Source organism: Rhinichthys klamathensis, unplaced genomic scaffold (assembly GCF_029890125.1).
Source record: "Rhinichthys klamathensis goyatoka isolate OS25496 unplaced genomic scaffold, OSU_Roscu_1.1 h1tg000040l_1, whole genome shotgun sequence".
Lineage (NCBI taxonomy): Eukaryota > Metazoa > Chordata > Actinopteri > Cypriniformes > Leuciscidae > Rhinichthys > Rhinichthys klamathensis.
The window spans coordinates 1,364,302-1,387,535 of record NW_026606587.1 but is presented as its reverse complement, the minus strand read 5'-3'; the positions used below and the strand labels follow the sequence as shown (position 1 = coordinate 1,387,535).

The 23,234-nt window shown below is 37.7% G+C and overlaps 1 protein-coding gene across 2 annotated transcripts; it reads right to left on the bottom strand.

Annotated features, from left to right (window-relative positions):
• Window positions 1-2,219: 2,219 nt before the first annotated feature.
• Window positions 2,220-22,696, bottom strand: ggt5a (gamma-glutamyltransferase 5a). 2 transcript variants are annotated; one of them, XM_056246575.1, is made up of 12 exons: window positions 22,276-22,696; window positions 16,364-16,491; window positions 16,171-16,266; window positions 15,664-15,853; window positions 15,373-15,533; window positions 15,149-15,295; window positions 9,207-9,337; window positions 8,718-8,902; window positions 8,467-8,558; window positions 5,969-6,081; window positions 2,609-2,719; window positions 2,220-2,515 (listed from the first exon to the last, which is right to left on the bottom strand). In XM_056246575.1, the coding sequence occupies exons 1-12, from the start codon at window positions 22,440-22,442 to the stop codon at window positions 2,420-2,422; spliced, it is 1,617 nt and encodes a 538-aa protein (XP_056102550.1). In that variant the 5' UTR covers window positions 22,443-22,696; the 3' UTR covers window positions 2,220-2,419. The 2 variants fall into 2 exon arrangements, with proteins under 2 accessions (XP_056102550.1, XP_056102549.1); XM_056246574.1 differs by having other exon boundaries at window positions 2,221-2,519; window positions 22,276-22,694.
• Window positions 22,697-23,234: the final 538 nt, after the last annotated feature.

Genomic DNA, 23,234 nt, shown 5'->3' with positions numbered 1-23,234 from the left:
TTAGGGGTCAGTAAGTGTTTTTTTTGTGAAAGAAATTTATACTTTTATAAAAATATCATATTCACATAAATGCTGTTTTTTTCTGACTTTCTAATTAAAGAATCCTAAAAAAAAAAAGTCTCATGATTGCCACAAAAGTATGAAGCAGCACAACTGTTTTCAACATTGATAATAATAAGAAATATCATAATTATTTCAATATATATATTGTTCTTTATTTATTTCATTTAATTTGAATTCATTTTTGATCAAATAAATCCAGCCTTGGTGAGAATAAGAGACCTTACAAAACATTTGAAAAAATCATACCGAACAACTTTAAAACAGTAGCATATGTATATTTTTATACAAAAGTGTATAACTTTTAGCTATTTGACATGTTTTTATATTATAAGCATTACTCCATAATGCAGTAGCAGCCTGCAAAACATGTAAGTGAAGTGCCTCAGGCTTTGTCTGTGTGTGATTTGCATATATTTCAATGTTGACTTTCCTCAGCAGGGAAAAGACAGAATACAAAAAATTCAAGGAAGCATTCTTTTCCGCAAAAGCCCTGAAGCTACTCGCTGACAGGAGTGCGGTCACCTGAATGCTCATAACTCACTGCAGGGCTTTGTTAAGATTCATGAATTTTCCGTCAAAGAGTTTTCAGTGCGCACATTCATACTTTGAATGAGCTGAAAACTAAGAAAAATCCACTGATTGACACACAAAAGGCAATGTCCAAAAGCGCACAAGTGTCTGACAGTTGTATTGTCCCACAGCTGGCAGTTGCTGAGGGTGACTGTAAGTTTGGCCTGAGGAGAGATGATTCGGTATTCTACTGTCAGACAGGAAACCCTCTGGCTTCCGTATGCTCTCAGCTCCAGGATGAAAAGCATAAAGGAATAAGAATGAGAAAGATTTTGGGTACCAGCAGGCAGAATCAGGACTAAAGCTCCCCTGTGGACTTCAAATGGAAGTGACTGGGCTTTAGGCATGCACAGACGGCAGACTCTAAGGGTTTGCTGACTGCCACTCAAGTCATGCTAACTGTTTATGCCAAGCGATTACACGACGACGTTTCTTTCTTGTGCTCCGGAATAGCTAGAGCTCATAATGCTCTGTTTATCTTTCCGATCGTGATGCCAAAGCTAATGCAATCACTCGCATTGTTCATAGCCTCCGATGGGATCTCGCTGTGCATTTTCATTAGTCAGACACATCTTTTTTTCAGAGCTTTGCAAGTTAATTATAAAGAAATGCCAGGCGTCTTGCTGTGGAGGCATCATTGGTGAGCAGCTGAGCTAAACATTCCCTTTGACCATCCATCTGCACATTTCAGAGCTATTGAGAGTTGCCAAGAACCTGTGACAGGCGGTCAGCAATCAATAATGTGACTGGAAGACTTTTTGAAGAGCCTGTAGAGTCCTGTTGTACACCATTACAAATGTTTTGACACAATCTAATTGCAATTCTAATTTAAAACTTCAGATATGGGGTTTTCAAGCAACATCCAAGTAAAAATAATCACATAGATGTTATATTATATTCAGGGCCCCTGGGGAATGTGCATGACCTCCCAAAAATTAGGAAATGTGTTTCAGCTAATATTAGATGAGAGTATATAGAGAATAGAACACATCTTACACTATAATGTACGCTACTATAATACAAATAGTAGCATACACAACCCTTAAACATTCAAATATAGATTTTTCGCAGTAATATTTTACATTTTACAATCTTTTCATTTAAATGATGTACATTTAAAGTATTTTAGAGTTAGTTTTTTTTTAGATTCTAATGACATAAAAAGGTAAGATTTCAATTACTCAGAGATCAGTTGTGAAATAATTATTAATGACATGAATAATGAAACAATTCACATTTTTTTCAACAAAAGAGTTTATGTAAAACATCTGTTGTAGTCGGTACAAATGTTGCTTCATTTCTATTTGTTTAACCTTCATAAACAAAATAAATATGAAATAAAGACATTGAACGTGAAAATAACAAACTTTTAAAATGTTTGCCAGTGTTTTAAGTTTTAGAAAAAAATGTGACACTACCATTCAAAAGTTTGGGCTAGCAAGATTTGCCCTTTTAGATGGCACAAATCAACTCATATTATACAAGTTTTGTAGTACACAGTAATTTTTTTAAATGTGCCACTAAAGTAGTCGCCCATGATAAAATAACATACTGTGTATACACACACATACACACATTTCATTAATAATTTTCACATTAAAATGTCAAAACTTCTTGATGGCGCTTGCTGTTATTTGTCAGTTTGCCATCCTCCCAGTGCACTTCATCCACACACGGCACAGATGCGTCAAGCAGAGTTGAGAGATCTGGTGTGAATTAGTCTCCAGCTGCACTCCAGGTCAATACCCTGCAGCTTTTCCATTTTTCCGCGAGTCAGATACAGCCTCTATGCAGTTGTTTTCCTTTGATACTGCATTAACCACATTATAAAACATCTGCGGGATTTTGACTCTGTGTCCAATCTTGTTAAGTGACTCCAAAACTATCTGAGGAAGAAAAGAGATGAAAGCGGCTCAAAAAATATCACTTGATCCTTTACAAACAATTTACAACAGGGACATTTGTGTCTACTTACCTTGTCAAACAAGGGCTCGAAGTTGAGAAAGTTTTTGGAGTCCACAAACACCACAGGGGCGTCGATGGAATCTTGTATCGTCTTGCCGAACCACAGGAAGTTCATGAGAGTCTAGCCAGAGGGGTTTTAGTCAGAGTTGGATTACTAAAGCACAATGCGTTAAATTTGCTCAGTTTAAGGGTAAGATCTACTAACAGCTTTCACCAGCACAAACCTTTTTTTGGCATTAAAACACTACAGTCAGGATTGACTAAAGACAAGCAGTGAAAAATTTTCTCTGAAAAGGTGTGGACAGTCCGGCCGACCTTATTGCACATGCATTTGTACGTTTTTCCCTTTCAGACGCAACATTTATGGGAGGAGAGTATTTAAATGAATCATGCAACATGATTTACTAAGGTTTGTAGTAGTCAATTTACTGGTATTTGCACCATTATTTAACGCACAAAAAAGTATTGCTGCGTCCAAAATCGAATACTTTCCCACTATATAGTATGCAAAAAATAGTAAGCCAACAGAGTTGCATGCCCGAATACATAGTATTCTTCGAAAAACAGTAGGGAAAAAGTACCCGGATGACCTTGTCACATTAATGTTCAGTTAGTTTCTGTTTTGTATGGACTTCACGTGTGTTTCTTTGTCTTAAGCCCAATTCGCACTGGATTAGTATTATCTGGAGACCTCGTGTGATTTAGAAATTAGTATGGTGTATAGCGATATGAACTCCATTCTTCGCGAAAGATGGATAAAAAGGCGCACAGGAAACAAAAACCTTGAAAAAAATTATAAACGGGTTCCGCCAAATCACAGAGATGCCGATTCGCACGGGACTAATATTATCACAGGACCTCTGTGTTCGGTGAAATATGGTAGGTCATTTGCGGGGGAATTTTTACTTTACAAATCACAGACATGGCCGATTCGCACGGGATTAAGATCACAGACAACCTCCACAATTATTACAAATGACTAGAGGTCACCAGGTAATACTAATCCAGTGCGAATAGGGCTTTAGTTTCCCGCCAGTCATCAGTTGTCATGGATACTTCTCTAATCATCACACCTGTTCGTTATCAACTCATTATCACTGTGTATTTTAGTTGCTCTGTTTCACCCTTCGGTTGATGGTTGTTGTTCATGTTTGCGTGTAGACATGTCGTTACATTGCCTTCATCTTCGTGGATTACCTGAGTTTAAAAGACCTTTTTGTTTATTGAAACCTTTTTGAACTTTCCTTCAGCTTCTTCATCTTCGTAATGTTGTGAATGGCAGTTAAGTGACGCAACTAATGCCTTAGGTCACATAACAGTGACAACATGACGGATGTAGTAGGGGAGCGCGGGGCACAACCTAACGCGGGGTTAAATGTAACACGGACCTTTTACATAGTTAGTCAGGATCAAGCCGGTTATGTTACCGCTCTTTTTCTCTCGCTGCCAGAAGACGGTCTCCCGTGAATTTGTGGAAAGTTTTGAAAATATTTCGTGAAGATACTGGACAAAGAGTGGTTTGACACCATGCAAGTAAATTTTTTTCATCATAGGTTTTTTTTCGGTTTCTGAGTTGGGTGTGTACGTTTCCAAATCTAACTTTATATTGCCTTAATCACTGTCTTGTTTGCTAAAACATAGCACCGTTTTGAAACATGTCAGCAACTGTTAGCTAGGCTTAAAATATGTTTCACACAGCGGGGTTAGTTGTAGCACAGTGTTACAACTAAGCCGCCAAGTGTAGGCCTACAATGATAATCAAATGAAAACAGGGAGCCACACAACTTTTCAGGTTTGAGTAATTATTTATATATTTAACTTTGTTGGACTTTCGCAAACAATGTTGGAATTTAAAATGTAGTTTACTATGCATTGATCACTTGTTTATTTATTAAAAATATGGCCTGTTTTTAATGCAATAAACCCTTTAAATTTTGATTTTAAGCTCATTTGTATTATTACTGTTATTAATAATAATAATTTTACATGCAGCTGCCACACACAAATCTAATTCAATTGCAATTACAATATTTGATTTTTATTTATTTATTGCAAAACTGTGCAGCCTCTATCCATGATATTGATCCATAATAGAAGGATGATTGGATGAGGGATGGATGTATGGATATCTATCTATACAGATGCACAACCAATATCAAACTATACAAATAAAATCGTACTGAATTATGTGTGTTACACTGAAGTGTTACAACTAACCCCGCATATGGGGTAAGTTGTAACATTTGCACTTCTGTCACTTTTTAGTGCAACAGTACGAAAATGGCAGGTCCTAGAAAAAAACTTTAAGTGTTCATTTGTAGCAGAGATGTGTATGTTGCTTGTGTAAAAAAAAAAAGTTGAATCTAACTTAATCATTTTTTTAATAATTGAGCCAAAACCAAAATGTGTTAGGTTGTGCCCCGCTCTCCCCTATACCAGAATTTCATGCATACTACACACATTCATACTAAATAGAATTCACTTTTCACAAAGTAAGTTTTAAACTAAATGCAGTACAGTACCTACCGTATAGTATGAGATTTCAGACACAGCACGTCTTAACTAATTTAGCGCTTGACGTGACCGTGATAGTTGCTGTTAGGAGGAGGCACTGCACATAATAGAGTGTCTGGTAGAAGGTAGAGAATTTTTTTCCACTCGTGTTTATTTATGTGGAATTCCAAAGGAAGATGCTATCTGAACATATAGCGTGCAAAGCCACGTTATTTATAATTTGCTGTGTTGTTAGTAGATTACCCACACCTGATTATCATCGCCTCTGCTTGTTTTCGACCCTATGGTCAGCAGTCAGGTTCCGAAAGTAAAAACTCTATAGTGTCAACACTCTCCAAAATAGCTCTTTAGCTCCGCCCACTCCCATGAAGCACTGCAAATAATGTAATTGAGTCGATCTCTCTATGCTTTCAAAATACTTAAATGTTTGTATATACTTGCATATTTTGCAATAAACTTAAAATATATTGCTTTTATATATAATTAACATAAGTAGTTTTAAGATTTCTTCATTTTAATTTGATTATGCTGTTCGCAATGCTTCATGGGATTGTAATTCTCTCACTAAAGCCGTTAAGCACACAGTCTTGTACTTTTGTCTTATTGTCCGATTTTCAAAAAAAAAATCAAACTTTTCCAAACACAATTCAAAAGTTTGGAGTGTTGGGATTCACCTCGTAGCTGGTTGGCTTGGTCTATGGCTTATAACTCTTTATCAAAGACTTTTTATAAATCCCAATGGGAAAAATGAATGGGAAAAAAATCCAGAACTTTCCCCTCCATCGGCTCTTCTATGGGATCATGCTAATTTGCCCCGTTTAAAAAATCTGGCCCTAAAAGTGCAGATTAAACTCACCAGCGCCACCCCGGTGGTGATCATACTGCCCCCTGAGGCTCCTATGACCACGATGTGTTTCTGAGATCGGGAGTAAAGGATCACTGGAGACATGGAGGAAGGCGGCTGCTCACCTTCACATAGATACACACAGAACAGATACTTATACCACAAAAATATTCTACATGTTAAACTTTATCGCCAGCATTTGTATTTTCATTAAAGAACTTACAAGAATTATTTCTTAATCCATGTATTATTTGAGCCGTGAAGCTGTCTAAATCAACATTTTTGATGTTGGGATACCGAAAAGAGTGCAGGGATCTATTTTTACTTGATCTAACCTATAAAAATGACTTGTGTTGGTGCAACCTAATTTAATTTAGTCTGATTAAAAGACATTTTGAATAAAAGCAATTAGTTATCACATGAGGAATGTTTTAGGTTACCTAAATGTACAGGTCCTTCTAAAAAAATTTGCATATTGTGATAAAGTTAATTATTTTCCATAATGTAATGATAAAAATTAAACTTCCATATATTTTAGATTCATTGCACACCAACTGAAATATTTCAGGTCTTTTATTGTTTTAATACTGATGATTTTGGCATACAGCTCATGAAAACCCAAAATTCCTGTCTCAAAAAATTAGCATATTTCATCCGACCGATAAAATAAGTGTTTTTAATACAAAAAAAAAAAGAGTCAACCTTCAAATAATTATGTTCAGTTATGCACTCAATAGTCAATACTTGGTCGGGAATCCTTTTGCAGAAATGACTGCTTCAATGCGGCGTGGCATGGAGGCAATCAGCCTGTGGTACTGCTGAGGTGTTATGGAGGCCCAGGATGCTTCGATAGCGGCCTTAAGCTCATCCAGAGTGTTGGGTCTTGCGTCTCTCAACTTTCTCTTCACAATATCCCACAGATTCTCTATGGGGTTCAGGTCAGGAGAGTTGGCAGGCCAATTGAGCACAGTAATACCATGGTCAGTAAACCCTTTACCAGTGGTTTTGGCACTATGAGCAGGTGCCAGGTCGTGCTGAAAAATGAAATCTTCATCTCCATAAAGCTTTTCAGCAGATGGAAGCATGAAGTGCTCCAAAATCTCCTCATAGCTAGCTGCATTGACCCTGCCCTTGATAAAACACAGTGCACCAACACCAGCAGCTGACATGGCACCCCAGACCATCACTGACTGTGGGTACTTGACACTGGACTTCAGGCATTATGGCATTTCCTTCTCCCCAGTCTTCCTCCAGACTCTGGCACCTTGATTTCCGAATGACATGCAAAACTGAGCAACAGTCCAGTGCTGCTTTTCTGTAGCCCAGGTCAGGCGCTTCTGCCGCTGTTTCTGGTTCAAAAGTGGCTTGACCTGGGGAATGCGGCACCTGTAGCCCATTTCCTGCACACGCCTGTGCACGGTGGCTCTGGATGTTTCTACTCCAGACTCAGTCCACTGCTTCCGCAGGTCCCCCAAGGTCTGGAATCGGTCCTTCTCCACAATCTTCCTCAGGGTCCGGTCACCTCTTCTCGTTGTGCAGCGTTTTTTGCCACACTTTTTCCTTCCCACAGACTTCCCTCTGAGGTGCCTTGATGCAGCACTCTGGGAACAGTCTATTTGTTCAGAAATTTCTTTCTGTCTTACCCTCTTGCTTGAGGGTGTCAATGATGGCCTTCTGGACAGCAGTCAGGTCGGCAGTCTTACCCATGATTGCGGTTTTGAGTAATGAAACAGGCTGGGAGTTTTTAAAAGCCTCAGGAATCTTTTGCAGGTGTTTAGAGTTCATTAGTTGATTCAGATGATTAGGTTAATAGCTTGTTTAGAGACCCTTTTCATGATATGCTAATTTTTTTAGAAGGACCTGTATATGTTTAAGTCATGTGGGTATATATTTTTTTAAATTATGGATGATACAGGTAAGCCTATAATTATATTATGTCTGATAAGCGATAAATGGCAGAGATTGTCTCTTTTGTCTAAATAAAAAATAAAACACTAAAAACTAAAACCAATCATTTGAATATTGCAAGCAAATTTAGGCACCGGAAACAATAAAATGTACAGATCAGATTTTTACAGATTTTTCGAAGGTGTAAATAAAACAAAGATTATTGGAGTATTTTTCAAGAAAACAATTTCAGTCTTTCTACTTCAAAATGTCCCATTTAATACAATATGTTTCTTGCCGTTGGTGAAATTTACTAGCAATTTCTGAGTAAAAATATAATTTTTCAGAATTGTTCTTTCATCTTCAAGTCATCTAAATGTAAAATAGGGGAAATTAGCATGCACAAATAAATATCTAATATCGTCTGATACAATCATTAAAAAAAATCTGTAATGTTGGCTGATAAACAATATGGTACCGATTTATTGTGCATCCCTAAATAACAGTGTGTGTCCACTTGTAAGTGTTCTCCTATTGTAGAATGTATATCGATACTGAAATATTCCATTAATTTTGGGAGCTGCATATGTATATTTGGGAGCCATTTGTGAAAGTTTACTAACCAGCATGAATCTGCTCTGTTTTTCCACAGAAGTCTGCGAGTTGATCATTGAGCAGGATGCCTGTTTTGGAGGAGAAAATTCTGGATCCAAACCTGAGAAACAAGAACAGCAAGTCAGTTTTGACACTTTCTAAAGTACCATTTTACTCCAGTATAGCATTGCGTTTATTAATAAAGTAATAATATAATGACAATATTATCTCATTGTGCTCTAGAGCTTGTATAAAAGGTGAGAATGATACTTGAGTGTACATGTGGTTGATGGTGCTGGTCACAGATACCGCCATCCCATCCTCAGCGAGCACGGACACATGAGTGGTGCCATGTGAGTCCAGGTATGGAGTGGCGTTGTAGTAGCTGGCATCATAAGTGCGGTCAGGGCTGATTTTTGCTCTCACTTTGTCCGCAAAATGCTTCTGAATGATCTCAACTGCCTCCTATTCAAGCCACACAGAACGTCGAGGATGATGAACTAATGCATGACTTTATGTGTGCCAACCAGTGGGTTGCCAGCAATAATGTCAGTGTTGCTGTGCTGTACTCTACTGCCTGCAGTAATGATCACCCAGAACACAGCACTTAAGTCATTATCGCAGATTACACCAGTGCCTCTAGAGAGTGTAATGACTGTAATGTTTCTGTTGAGTTACTAAAGCAGAGCCTGACCAATGGTATCATGCCTATAACGCTTACACAGAAGTTTAATGTGTAAAACAAACGAGTTCCTCCTACAGAGCCTACCGTTTTAGAGGCAAAGTTGGGATCTTTCATGAACTTCTTAAGACCGTTGGCAAATTTACAGGTTTCAACGTAACGTTGGAATGTTAAGACCTTCTCATCCCCCTCCATAGATGAAGAGTTTGGATTAAAACCTGAGGAGCACAGAGAACTTAATCAGTCTAACAGTTTAGAAACAACAACAAAACAAGGTTTTGTTAAATTGATCGTTAATATGATCGAAGAAACAATATATTCATCTTTTGAAGGATACCACAGTGCACCAAAAGACATTTGACTAAAAAGAAGTGATACATTACATTGTGCAATACAACATTGTGGTTGCTACAAGTGTTTTTAGCACATTGTTTTGTGGTTGCTTGCTATGTTGTTTCTCAATGGTTTTCTTAGTGGCAGACAGGGCTTGACATTAACACCTGCCAACTCGCCAGATGCGGGTGGATTGAGGGTTTCATTTTATATATAATATACCGGTATACATTTTTCAATTGTAGTCTTTTAAAAAAGGCATCTGAAATAATAAACTAAGTGCAATGTAGTGTTGTCAAAAATATAGATTTTTCGATATCGATACTGAAATATCTGAAATGCATCCAATACTCATTTTCCGCAGAATAGATACGATACCAGCTGCGCTTTTTCATCTCATCTCTCTGACAGCGAGTTTACACACAAACCCGACTCCCCTCACTCGCTCATTTCATTTGCTCCGGATGAGTATTGTTGCTGTTACAGGGCTTGAATTTCGCCGTGGGATTGCGTGTATTGCGCATAATTTTACTCATTACCACAGATTTTGTGCTCACACCCAAAGTGTGCACATAAAGCCGCCTCTCAGTACTAAATTTAGTCATTTTTTGCTGCTTATTGCACCTAAACAGTAAAATACAACCAAAATAATGTCAAAATGCCGGTCTTGGCGAGTTTTCACGTAAATACAGTCAGTTATGTTTTAAAGGTACAATATGTAAGAATTTTGTAATAAAATATCTGAAAAACCCTTGCACAGTGTTATATATTTCCTGCAGTTGTGTTCATACAATATCCCCAAAGTTCCCAAAGATTTTATTAATTTCAGAGTAATTCTAATTTTAAATAATGGGCCGTCCCTGTTTACTTGTCGCTTGTCAATGACGTAAAATCCGCGTTATCCCTGGTTTCCGCTCGTACTGCCATAGTAACCATGGCGACAGACGTGGACAACAGCGTTACGTCCAGTGGCACGCTCACGTTGTTGTTGTTTCGTTCAAACATTATGGACCATGGCAAGCAGACTTTGTGACAAAAGGAGAACTAAAACGAGGATCAATATCAGCGTGGCGTTTTCGAGATGCCGAGAGTTCCACGTCCGTGACAAACTTTGACTTGACAGAGACGCGAATGTTGCATGTACTTTATTAGACAGGTGAGCAAATGTACATAAAACTAATCAATGTTATATAGTTCAACATCATGCAATGTTAGAAAATGATCTGTATGTTATTCTAATGTTGATCTAGCTTCCTGCTAGTCTCATACAGGCAAACAAACTAACACATAGAATAACATTATAACTTTCACCACACTCAAATGCAGTTTAGTGTGATAGTGTACTGTAGACCAAGTGAAACAGCGCTGCGTTACCTCACAAGTTGAATTCGTCTAATAAACTGACCTGTGTGAGTATTAAAGCAATACCAAGGAACTTTTCCTCTGCGGTCGCCCTACAGGTTGGAAGCGGAATTGTCCATTTCCGCTGTCGTAAATAATTTAGCCTACCGTTGCACGCGCACGCTCGCTGTTTATCCAGCACCGGCTTTGGAATCAACAATGGCCACAGACAATTTGAGGAAGTGGTGGGGGAAGTGACGTATGCCGTAAAGCAGTCGAATTTTGTAGTTCTTTTTGTGCTCCGGTTACTACCCGATACCCGAAGTTACATAGTGGAAGTAAAAGCGATACAGACCACGTCAGGCTATGGCAGAAGTGTCATTTAACCTATTGTAAGTCAATGTACCATCACAAGGGTCTTGGAAATATATTTTGAAGGTTGAAAAACTACATAGTGTTACTTTAATACAGCACTTGCGGGTAGTTCGGGAGAATGAAATGTCCTCATTCCTTTATATCCGCGGGACTCGTGGGACTCGCGTTTGGCGCTGATATCTGTCTCTCATTAGCAATCGCGCCCTACTTTATCCCACAGTCATGTTAAAAACATCAATGTATTCACTCATCCATAAACATTATTAGATCCATCAACTTGACGACAAGTTCCATAATTCCGCTGGAATTTGCGTCATCTACCTACACCTTTGTTATTGTAAGAGGTTAGCGACCCCTAGCGGCGAATTTTTTTTTTACATATTGTAGCTTTAAGCAGAGGTGGGAGTAAGTCACACATGTGCAAGTCACAAGCAAGTCTCAAGTCTTAACCTTTGAGTCTCAAGCAAGTCCAAGTCAATTTTTTATAAAAGCAAGCAAGTCAAGTCAAGTCACTGCCTTATGTCAAGCAAGTCAAGTCAAGTCGTAGCTTGGGTCACAAGTCACTGGCAAGTCATACAAACGTTTGATGATTTCACTGAATTTATATATTAAAATAAGTTAAAACTACATAAGTTGTTGTGGACTATGGTTTTATTTGCAACATATTTTTTTTAAATATGCATTTCCACATACAGCTGAGTGGTTACTACAATAAAAATCTAAAAAATAAAAAATAAATACAATTTCAAACTACATAGCCTAAAATGTAAATGTAACTGAAATTAGGCCAACATTAAAGCATGAAAAAATAAATATGCCTCAAACATTGCAGAAGACCATTAAAAGGTATTAAACAATTCACAATTCAAGTATAATGGTTCCTATGCCACCAAATGGCATTCTTCAAACTGGCATCCCCTTTATATAAGTTATATAACAGCCGTTGGCATTTAGCCTATTATGAAGTTAAAACCGCCGATAGGTGGCGCCAAATCACCGTCTTAATGTACGAGTCATAGAAGCAGTCAACTGATTTGTTCAAAATGACAGATTCGTTCTGGAACTAAGCAACTAGGTCACTGAATCACAAATACGCATAACTCTTTCTGTGGCTTGTTTGGAACTATTGTCATTGGAGAAATAGAGCAAAAACAGAAAATATTTGGAATATTATGTCTAAAATGTCACATCACAATATTCACTCTTTGTTTACTGAACTGTTTTATAAAATCATCACATTTGCAATCGCGCCAATAATCTGGAAATATTTTTTTATATATGTTATAATTATGAAAATAACTCATAGGGCCATTTTTCCACCACATTTTGAATTTTGGGTGCATATTAATTCTGCTGGCATTTTTTCCACCAACCCCCTGATAACATTAAGAGAAACATAAACGACAAAACTAACAGTTTTCTATATTGTTTTTCGTCATTGGAAAGAACAACATTTTTGACATTAAAGCATGATTTAAAAAGAAATGTGGCAAATGTTATACAAAACATATACCATACTAAATTATCATTTGAATATTGACAACATTAAGCTACATTTGAAAACATAATTGTGTATAAAGAGGCATGCTGTTTTGACCAATATTATTCTCTCTAGATTTAAAGATAGTCAAATTAACTATAACAAACAGGTTAAACAAGCCATAGCTTACTTTTAGACGTGGTGAATGAAGTTCGACTGTTCGAGGTTGTGATGGTCGTCCGATATCCCTTGCCAGTTATTATGCGTACAACAAATCTTCTTGCATGAATATGGTCATTTTCTAGTGTTTATATCCAAAAAGATACGATGCAGGGAGATGTTTTTGTATTTAGCGCGCTCACCGCGATGTAGGCTATTTCTGGGCTTGTGCAGCGTCACGCAATCGCGCAGAATCTGATGACTGACGTCAATCGTTCCGTTGCTTTCATTTTGTTTATCAATGGATGTTGCGATGATTTATAGAAAAATGTATATCAAGTCATTCTCGAGTCATACAGTTCAGGTCAAGTCAAGTCTCAAGTCATTGGATCTCAAGTCAAAGTCAAGTCGAGTCATTTTCTTAATTTAGTCAAGCAAGTCTCAAGTCCTTAAATTTGCGACTCGAGTCTGACTCGAATCAAGTCATGTGACTCGAGTCCCCCATCTCTGGCTTTAAGTGAACGTAACCAGTTGAGAAAGAAAACGCATGTGTAACAGTATAATGGGTCTGTGTGTCAGGTCTTAAAGTGACAGAAACCTAATATACCTGCTGCCAAATTATGAGATATTACAAATATCTATATGTCAGTATGTCCCCATGGTATGGTATCGATGTCAAAATTGTGATCAGTGAAAAAGCTGAGTGGCTAGTAACTTTGGAAAACCACTAGCCACAGTGGCTGTTGAGCAAATAGTTAATGTCAAGCCCTGTTGGCCGAAGTCAAAAGAGCTCAAGTCAAGTCTTTATGATATTCTGGCCCCTTTACACCACAATTCAAAAGTATGGGGGTCAGTAATCATTTAATCATTAAACTTACATGTGAACAACATTAACTCTTCGGGGTCGCTGATCACGCCGGCGTGATCAAATCACATGCCCAGTTTAAGACGTCGAAGCATAAAAACAAAGTCACGTTGAGCGCTGCCGTCCACTTCTGTCGAAAGTGCTGGCTTGAAATTCTATTTTACTTTTTGTTTTGTGTTGATAAACCACGTAAAAACGGAGATATGATAATTTAAACTTTATATAAAAAAAAATGACGTGTATATTGACGCGTTCGTAAAAGAACGCAAGATGGGATGTGACAGACGTTGCTTTTATTCTAATAACTTTGTCGATTTTTGTCATAAAACAAAACGGAGAAAAACGTGTGAATCTGCTGACTCTGCTCTTTAGGCTGCACATTTTACGGAATGGAGGAGGAGCCAACTGAGCAAAGACGCGAAATTGAAAGGCAGGAGATTTACGGAGTAGATAAAGAGAGACATATATACGTTATATATAGAGAGAGAGATATTATTGCTAGTTTGAGTAGATTTTGAGAGTAGTTTGAATAGTGTAGATCGTTTAGGAGTAGTTTAGGTAGTTTAGGAGTAGATTTAGATAAACTGTTTTGAGGAGTGGCACAGATGAAAAAAAAAAAAAAAAAAAAAAAAAAAAAAAACCTGATATTTGTTGTATGTATAGTTTGATTTTGTGTTCATTTTACCTTTAGTATGGTATATTTGCACTATTGAGGAACCCCTCTTACTCAAGGAATGAAAGCCCTGTAATGTAGCTGTCTGTGTAATTGTACATTAAGTGTTTTGTAGAGTTTCTAAGCAAAAAAGAAAAGAAAAAAATGCCTATTGCCACACCTGCTTTTTGCTGTATATAGTTTGATTTTATCTCAATTTTACCTTTTTTTTATGTTGTATTAGCACTATTTGGGAGCCCTCATACTCTGGGAATGCAAGGCCTTAAATATAGCTCTCTGTAGAATTGTGTGCACTTTTTTTTTTTAAAGTGGCAAAGCTAAAAAGAAAAAAAAAAGCCTATGGCTACACCCGCTTTATTTGTAAATCATATTTGTTTTTGTATATAGCTTGATTATATCTGAATTGTACCTGTATTTGTTGACATTTACAACTTGTGTCTACATTTTAAACCTTTTAAAATGCTTCATTGAGCATGTTTGTGTTTTTTGTAGTAGAAAAGCTATAATTTTTCTATTCGGATTTTGTGTTTTTTGTGTGATTTTGGGTCCAGTATGTTGATACAGTACACCAAAGTGAAAAACTAATTGTCTGGTCATATAGGTGATGATGTGCTGAAAAAAATGATACCAAAAATTAGTATGGTAAACATTTGTTTATGTCGCAAAATTAAAAAAATTAAAAAGTAATCAAAAAGGGCCAAAATAGCCCAAGACTCTGAAGGGTTAATAGTGATGCTTGTCGTAGCAAGTACAACTAATAAACCTAATAAAGGACAAAGGTACAGGTTAATAAGTTGTCTCACCTAGCATGGTGTTGAGTATGAAGCTAAGTGTAGCTCCGCCTGCTGGCGGTGGAGGAAAGTACATGTCATACTCTCCTAGATTCACTTCCCAGGCATCGGATTCAGACGCCTTGAACAAACTCAAGTCCTCCAGAGTAATTGTTGCACCTGAAATACACAGTAAATAAACTGATTCCTGTATATTTATACAAATCGGAATAATAGAGAGTGACGTTGTGAATTACCTGCAGCTTGTATATCACTGACAAGGTGTTTGGCGATGTCTCCAGTGTATAAAGCATCCGCCCCATGTTCTGCGATAATCTCAAGTGTATCTGCTAGTTTCTCAAATTTCACTATGTCCCCCTCTTTCAATTGCTCACCTTGTTCATTCTGGAATAACTGGCTATAAAACACACACGCATCCAAGTGACTTTTTTGGTCTTAAATTTCATTATATAAAAAAAAAAAACCTCTTGGTGTAAAAGGGAACATTATGAGTCTGAATTCATTCTGAATGGGAGTACATGTGTTACCGTAGTGGTGAGTCTGGCTTCTCCTTTAAAAGAAGTGGCAAAAATCGAGAGAGCACATAGGGAATGCGGACGCCCTCTCTAGCCATCTTGATAGTGGGCTGAAATAAACTGGCCCACGGCAGACGTCCATACAGTTTATGAGCTCGCTCATAGCCACGGATATCACCCGGGACACCGATCCAGTGAGCCCCTATAGAGAGAGAAAGAGAGATAAACTATAGCTATATGTGCTTAAAGTGCTCGATGCACTACGAGTTTTGTAAATATAAAAAATGAGACGACTACTTCCAGTGTAAAGCATAACAAGGTCTGTAAGTAAAGAAAGAAACAGTGCACTGAATCTTCCCCAAGGGGCATTGTACATTATTTATCTAAGTGTATCATATTTTATGCAGGAAACACTTTATTTACACTATCAGCATATTTAAAGGTGAATAATGTGTGATAGAAACAATACTTTGTGTGGTTGCAAGAAACAAAAGTTCATCCATCTTAACACACTCTCACCTTCCGCTGTGTAAATTGTTGTTGGGCACATGGCAAGAAGGTCTGTTTTAAAAGCTTTTGGGACAGTCTCTCTGGCATTGATTATTTTCACTTTGCCTAGATAACAAAGATATTGATAAATAATAACAAAAATATACATTATACCTTACATAGAAATAATAAGTAATTTAAGGTATGTATGTAGGAATCTCACCACTTTGTTCCCGGATTGTAAATATAGAGCCGCCACCGATGCCCATGCTCTGGGGATGTATGATTGACGTGCACAGCAAAGTAGCAATGGCGCCATCTACCGCTGACCCACCAGACTGCAGTATATCTCTAGGAGAAAAAGACTGAAAAATGAGCTGTGGGATACAAAGGACCTCCAAATATGATGATCCCCCTGCAAAGGGCCCTTTTCCTAAAATTTAAAGGCGGCTATAGTTATGTAACAATATAGAAAATTAGTAGTTTCCCAAATTAAATAACTGAAATAAATTGACAGCGTATCAAGGCCCTTTCGCACCAAGGGCGATAACTATAACAATAATAACGATACAGAAGATACAGGCCTAGTTATAAAAATCATTCTAAATGTAAAAGTTAAGTTAAGGAAAGAACGCAAAGAACCTCAGTTAAGGAAAATGGCACAGAAAAAAGAATTCGTTGGAATCACTTTGAAAATTGTATAAAGAATTTTAAAAACATTGACAGCCAATCAGAATGACATAACTGAAGCGTGTTTAAACAGAATGTTATCGTGCGTTTGGTGTGGATGCAAATTAGTTATCATCATAGTTATTTTCTTTATTGTTGATGTAAACGGGCCTTTATTCTACATATTTGGTCCAAACCAGAGTTCGATGCTCCCTCTTCTCCTGCAGGATTCTGTTCAGACTGTATTTTTTCCAGTCATTACCACAGAACTTTTTTTGTCATCGTAGCGGCAGCTATTGTTCAGGGCCGCCCGTTCAAACCAATTGCCTGCTACTTCTGAATCTGATTGCTTTTAGGGAAAGCTGCTCAAACTGCTGGTCTAGGATCAGTTATCTCCGCAATAATAGCATATTGGCAAAACTTTTGTCAATCGATCCAGTGAGTGTCTGTTTGCGCTCAGGAGAACTGTAAAGTCAAAATTAAGTATGTGTTCTGAGTTTGTCACACCACAGAAAAATGTGTTATTAGTCACCCAGCCAAATTTGAATGATAAAAAAGCCAGCAAGTACATAAAATAAGCTATCAAAATCTTGAAAAAATGAGCAGTATTCTCTGCTCTCAAACGCTGGGGGCGTGTCCACTGGCTGCGCTGAAACCACGCCCACTCGCGGGAAAGCTGCCGTCATCGACTCGCCACACTCAACTCTACAGCCGGAATGGATGCTCGCACGGTGGGCACGCACTGCCGATGATGGCACCAGTTGTCGGCGCGACTGGAGGATGAAGGCTGAGACGGGAGATAGTCGGTTCGGCCCCATTCACCAGTAACATCGGATTATCAGTGAATCCCAGTTGTCTCTGATGAAACTATCCCGTGTAAAATGATCACTTACAGAGGTGGGTTTTGGCGGTGATCCTCAGCTCTTCATCAAGGTGGCTCTTCACAAAATTAATCCACTTCTTCTTGATGTAATCGTTTTTCGGAAATGTAAATAAGGACACCGATCTGTTTTGTACTGATCCGGTGATCGCATCCAGGTAGTAACGTTATGCATTTCCGTGACAAAGGCATAGCTAGCTAGCAATCTGTAGGCCGTTACTAATAATAGTACTGACAGTAACTCGCGAATGAGCGGCAAACTAATGTGAATGTGCTCTATATATAATATTGTTAGGAGCGGCCAGCCTCACCGGCTTTAGTGCGTCATCAAGTAGGGGCGTGTCCAGGAGCTCAAGGGCTCCAGTGCGTCATCGAGCCCCGTTTTAGCCCCGCCCGGAAAATAGCAATGGTGAAAAACTGTTTAACGGTCTAACTCCACAATTCAGTACTTCACAGTTCACAGTCTTTGTAATATGTTTAATCAATACATTTCTAACATTTATAATGTGTTTAGAATTTTTTTTTGAAATTGCCTTTACAGGGACTTTAAAGGTTTCTATTTACAATGTGTTTTTGCAGCGTTGAGCAGTGTGGCCCATGGTGTGGCCAATCACAAACATATCTGTTGTATTTCTTGAAAGCGATGGCCAATCAGATGTGTTTAAGTTAGCACTGATTAAAAACACTGGCATTTTGAGTGGTGAGTGGATTCGGAGTTCTGCACGCCCACCAAATCCTCTCAAATAACAAAGTGTAGACATTATAATTAAATATTCATTGTGCAGTCAGCTTCATTGACTATAATGGAAGTTTGTGAGATTGCAATGAACTGAGTGACAGATTTTTATTGATTATAAAGGGAGCGCTTGTATGCTCCTTTTCTGTTAAAATGAACAGTGGCTTGTGAACGTCGTAGACGCTTAAATAACACATATATTTTTATCGGGAGCGTTTATGCTGGAATGTGTAGGTTTTGCGGTGACACATAACTTGAATCTATTTCAAGAAAATCTATTTAAATGTGTTTCTTCTAGCCACCCTGCAGGTTCACCCTCCGCATATACTATAGCCTATATATGATATAGGGCCGTGTGTGTTTGTGTGTGTGTGTGCTTGCCTTTAACTATGACGTCTGGCTCACTTGTTCAGCAGGTTTCACTATAATTTTTTTTAACAGTGAGGACATTTTGAACCTCGCAATCAAACCTATAGGGGGAGACCAGGTATGGTTGTAACATCGGGAGAGTTGTAACACCACCAATTCCACCAATCAGGGATAAGCTAGGAGTCCTATGATCATTTCATTATTTATCCACGTCCTCCCAGATCCCATATGAATGGTTGTCAAGGCTACATGCAGATTTTATAAAGAAAAAGCTGATTTTTAGGTACAAATATAATTTTAATTAAAACTATATATTTTTTTCATACTTAAACTTTTGCAGATAAAATCATATAACTTATATTACATTAAATTGTAGTTTCTCAGGCAAAATAAGATGCATTTTTAACCTGTTCATTTCAAACTATTACGCTAATACGGCTAAACACTGGCTGACAGGGGTGAGGTTGGAGGCTAACACATGTTTAAAAAGTGTTACAACCATACCCTTACATATACAACTAACAACAGTTTATTTGAAATCATTTTATTATAATAACAGAATGCCTAGAGAGGGAAAAGAATGAGTGTGCATGCCAGTGTTTTATAAAAAAGGAACTGATGAGGTTTCAAAGAAGGGCAGATCAGTGAGATCAGTTGCGACAACAATGTTGAAGGCCAGTGGTGAGGATTCTGAGACCTCATACAATGAAAACTTTTATGTTGTCTGTATAGAGCCATTTGGCAAATCAAAGTAAAAGGAAGTGTGGGTAAAATGTGCCCGTCTCTGGGCCCACCAAGCCTGCATTCAACAACACAGATTTGTTTTACCATTGTTACTCTGATTGAGAATATTCACACATATACACTAATTTACACTTTTGTTGTTGTTTTGTTAGACCTATGCTCTTTACACAGGTACAATGCAGTTGAGTGTTCATTAAAGGTACATGTAGGATTTTTCGCCACCAGGGGTCGCTAACCTCTTATACAATACAATACAAAAGGCGTATATCTATGACGCAAAGAATTAAGCGGAATTATGGATCTTGTTGTCAAGCTGATGGATCTTTTATGGATGAGTGAATACTTTGATGTTTTTAACATGACTGGGATGGAGCAGGGCGCGATTGCTAATGAGAGACGTAAGTTATACCGCCACACGCAACGTGAGTCCTGCGGATATAAAGGAATGGACATTTCATTCTACCGAACTACACGCAAGAGCTGAATTAATACTCACACAGGTCAGTTTATTAGACGAATTAAACTGACCTGTGTGAGTATTAATTCACACAGGTCAGTTTATTAGACGAATTAATCTTGAGGTAACACAGCGCTGTTTCACTTGCTCTAACAGTTACACTATCACACTAAACTGCATTTGAGTGTGTTGAATGTTGTTAGTTAGTTTGTTTGTTGGCTATATGAGACTAGCAGTAAGCTAGATCAACATTAGAATAACATACAGATCATATTCTAACATTTCATCATGTTGAACTAAATAACATTAGTTTTATGTACATTTGCTCACCTGTAAAGTAACTTACATGCAACACTCGCGTCTCTTGTCAAGTCGAAGTTAGTCGCGGACGTGGAGCTCTCGGCATCTCGAAAGATGTTGATCTTCGTTTTAGTCCTCTTTTTGTCTCAAAGTCTGTTTGCCATGGTCCATAATGTTTGAACAAAACAACAACAGCGTGAGCGTCCTTCTAGGCATAACCCAGTTGTCCACGTCTGTCGCCATGGTTACTATGGCAGTACGAGCGGAAACCGAGGGAAACGCGGATATGACGCCATTGACTGGCGACTCCTCACCCCTGCTGACACGTCCCGTTTCCTTGGTTAAAATCGCAATTTTCTCACGATTTACAAATAGTTGGAAACATTGGGGATATTGTAAGTAATCAACTAAACAAAATATATAACATTGGCCTAGTGGTTTTTGGATATTTTACTGCAAAAATCCTACATATTGTACCTTTAAGCATAAATACTGCTAAGGAAGTTTGTTTGTGTATTGTTAAAGTGTCTTCGAGCTGTGGTCGATCACAGAAGAGGCATTGTTTTGTATTGTTCTTTTTTTTTGGATTGTTTCAGTAAACCTGTTTTTGAAGAATATTGCATGGAGTGACTGCTGTTTTTGCTTCTTTTGTCTAATTGTTATAACTTACCCCAGCATGTGTTACAACCAACCCTGGTATGGTGGAATAGTTTGTAACGGCACACCATGTATTTGACATCAATAAGGGCTGTGATATTACAGAGATTTGAATGGGTGCATTTTGTAGTAAACAATGTGGGTACTTTACTTTGTATAAAAGTTCAAGCACTCTACCTCAAACATTCATCGAGTTACATATGCTGAAGCAAAAAGTGTTACAACCATACCTGGTCTCCCCGAACACACAATTTGACCAAATCACATTGGTAAAAGCTTTCAAGCCATAGCTCAAAAAGTTCTAGAATTAAATAATCCTTTTTTAGCTGCTGTCAAAATATAATGCAGTCAATAAAATTAAAATATCGCAATTAATCATATGATTTCCAAAAAAGCAGAGTGAAACAGTCAGTATAATCAATAATTTGCCCGTCTATGTTAAAAACTGTTGTCTCTTGAACATGTTACATTGACATGTTAACTTTAGTCAGCAATGAAATACAATTCGACAGATCCTTTTTGCCTTCCCTTGACTGTTTAACACCCCCTGGGCTAATTGTCGAGGAACTGTTGATGAGAGAGATTAAAAAACTAAATAAAAAAAACACACACGAGGAAGTAACTTGGAAAATACATTACCAAACATATTAAACATATTCCAATTGTTACAGCAGACAGTCGCGTATCATAAGCGCGTTGAGACCCGTCATACGCAGGAATAATGATTTTTATTTACAAATTAAATGATCTATAGACGTCTTTAATGATAAGCCTACTTTCTAACCACAGGACTGTCACCTTTCAAAGACCCATTTCTAACAGTGTTTCTTCTAAAGAAACAATTGACAAACAAGCAACAGACTTAAATCTACAACATTGTTGAAGTAATCGTATAGGCTGCTGATGATTTTTTAGCTATATAGGGCTAAATGATCAGTTGTTGTCAAGGAATGTCTCCTTTAGTGAAATGAAGCCAAAGATTTGTCAATAGGATTACTAGGCTGTGAAGATACTTCAACTGATTAACTTCCAACTTTCTGTGAATATCTAACCGGACGTCTCACCTCATTAGCCACTTGTGTCCTCAAATTTACCTGACCCAGCCATCACACAGGATTACAAGAACCTTGTCATTTTCCAGAAAACGTGATATCCCGCATCATTATGCTTGTTCGATTGAAAGATTCGGAAGCTATTTTAAATTATTTTCTAAAACATTAAAGTAATCATCCGAAAGCACACTATTTATGATTCAGACGTTTCAGAATGCAAATAATTATTGTAGCCTATACAGTAAGGCACCGAGTATCTACCATCACTTACCGCCCAATCTTTGAACAGGTTTCCGAGTCCGCTGCCACTGCTCCTTTTTTGTAGAGTCCCTCAGCGCACTCCTCGTTAAAGTGAGCCACGCAAATAATTATAATTACAATAATACATATAAGCGGAATACTCATAAACAAACAAACTTTCTCTTTTCGTCTAGCCATTGTAACCCGACCTAGTGCGTCTTTGCTTTATCACTGAACTTCTTCTCGCGTAGCCTACAGCAGCTGCACTTCCACAATTATCCCTCCCCTTCTTTACACTGTCAACGCATAATTAAGCGCATTGTCAAGGTGTAGAGGTCGAGTCTAAAGCGGATTGCGGAAAGTGTTGCTGTAAGAAGCGTTTTTGCACTCTCCAAATGCCATTTGGCAGACTTTATTCACACAGAGACGTTACCACTGGAGCAAAGGGCTGGACGACCACCTGGCGTTTGTTTACATTTAGGCTACAACCTTTTGTTTCTCACCACCACATATGTTGGGTCTCAGAAATTCCTGCCACGTGAAAAGTGAGTTACCACAGCCATTTCTTCCTAACATGACTCTTAACACTAACAGTTTTGTTGATTAGTTTGATTCTGTTAAAAATACTAATTAACTAAAAAAATGTCACCCTGTTTACATTAGATTACTCCAACTAAACTCTGTTTAGTTGGCTTGATTTTGTAATTTTGTGGTATGTTTCACTTTAATGTAGGCTATCCGTCAAATCAGATGTTACATGGTGCACATTTCTGTAAAACATTACAATTTTTTTTACAGTGTAAGGCAAACATCTCATATCCTATCAACCTGTAGCCTATGTCAACAAAAAAAGGATTTATTCAGAAATCATTCATATTGTAAAATGTCTTTCAATCACTGAAAAAAAATATTTTCATGTTTTATCACAACTTTTTTTTCTTTTGTCAAATCAATCATTACTGTGATTTAGATAAAACTATTTTCAGTTTC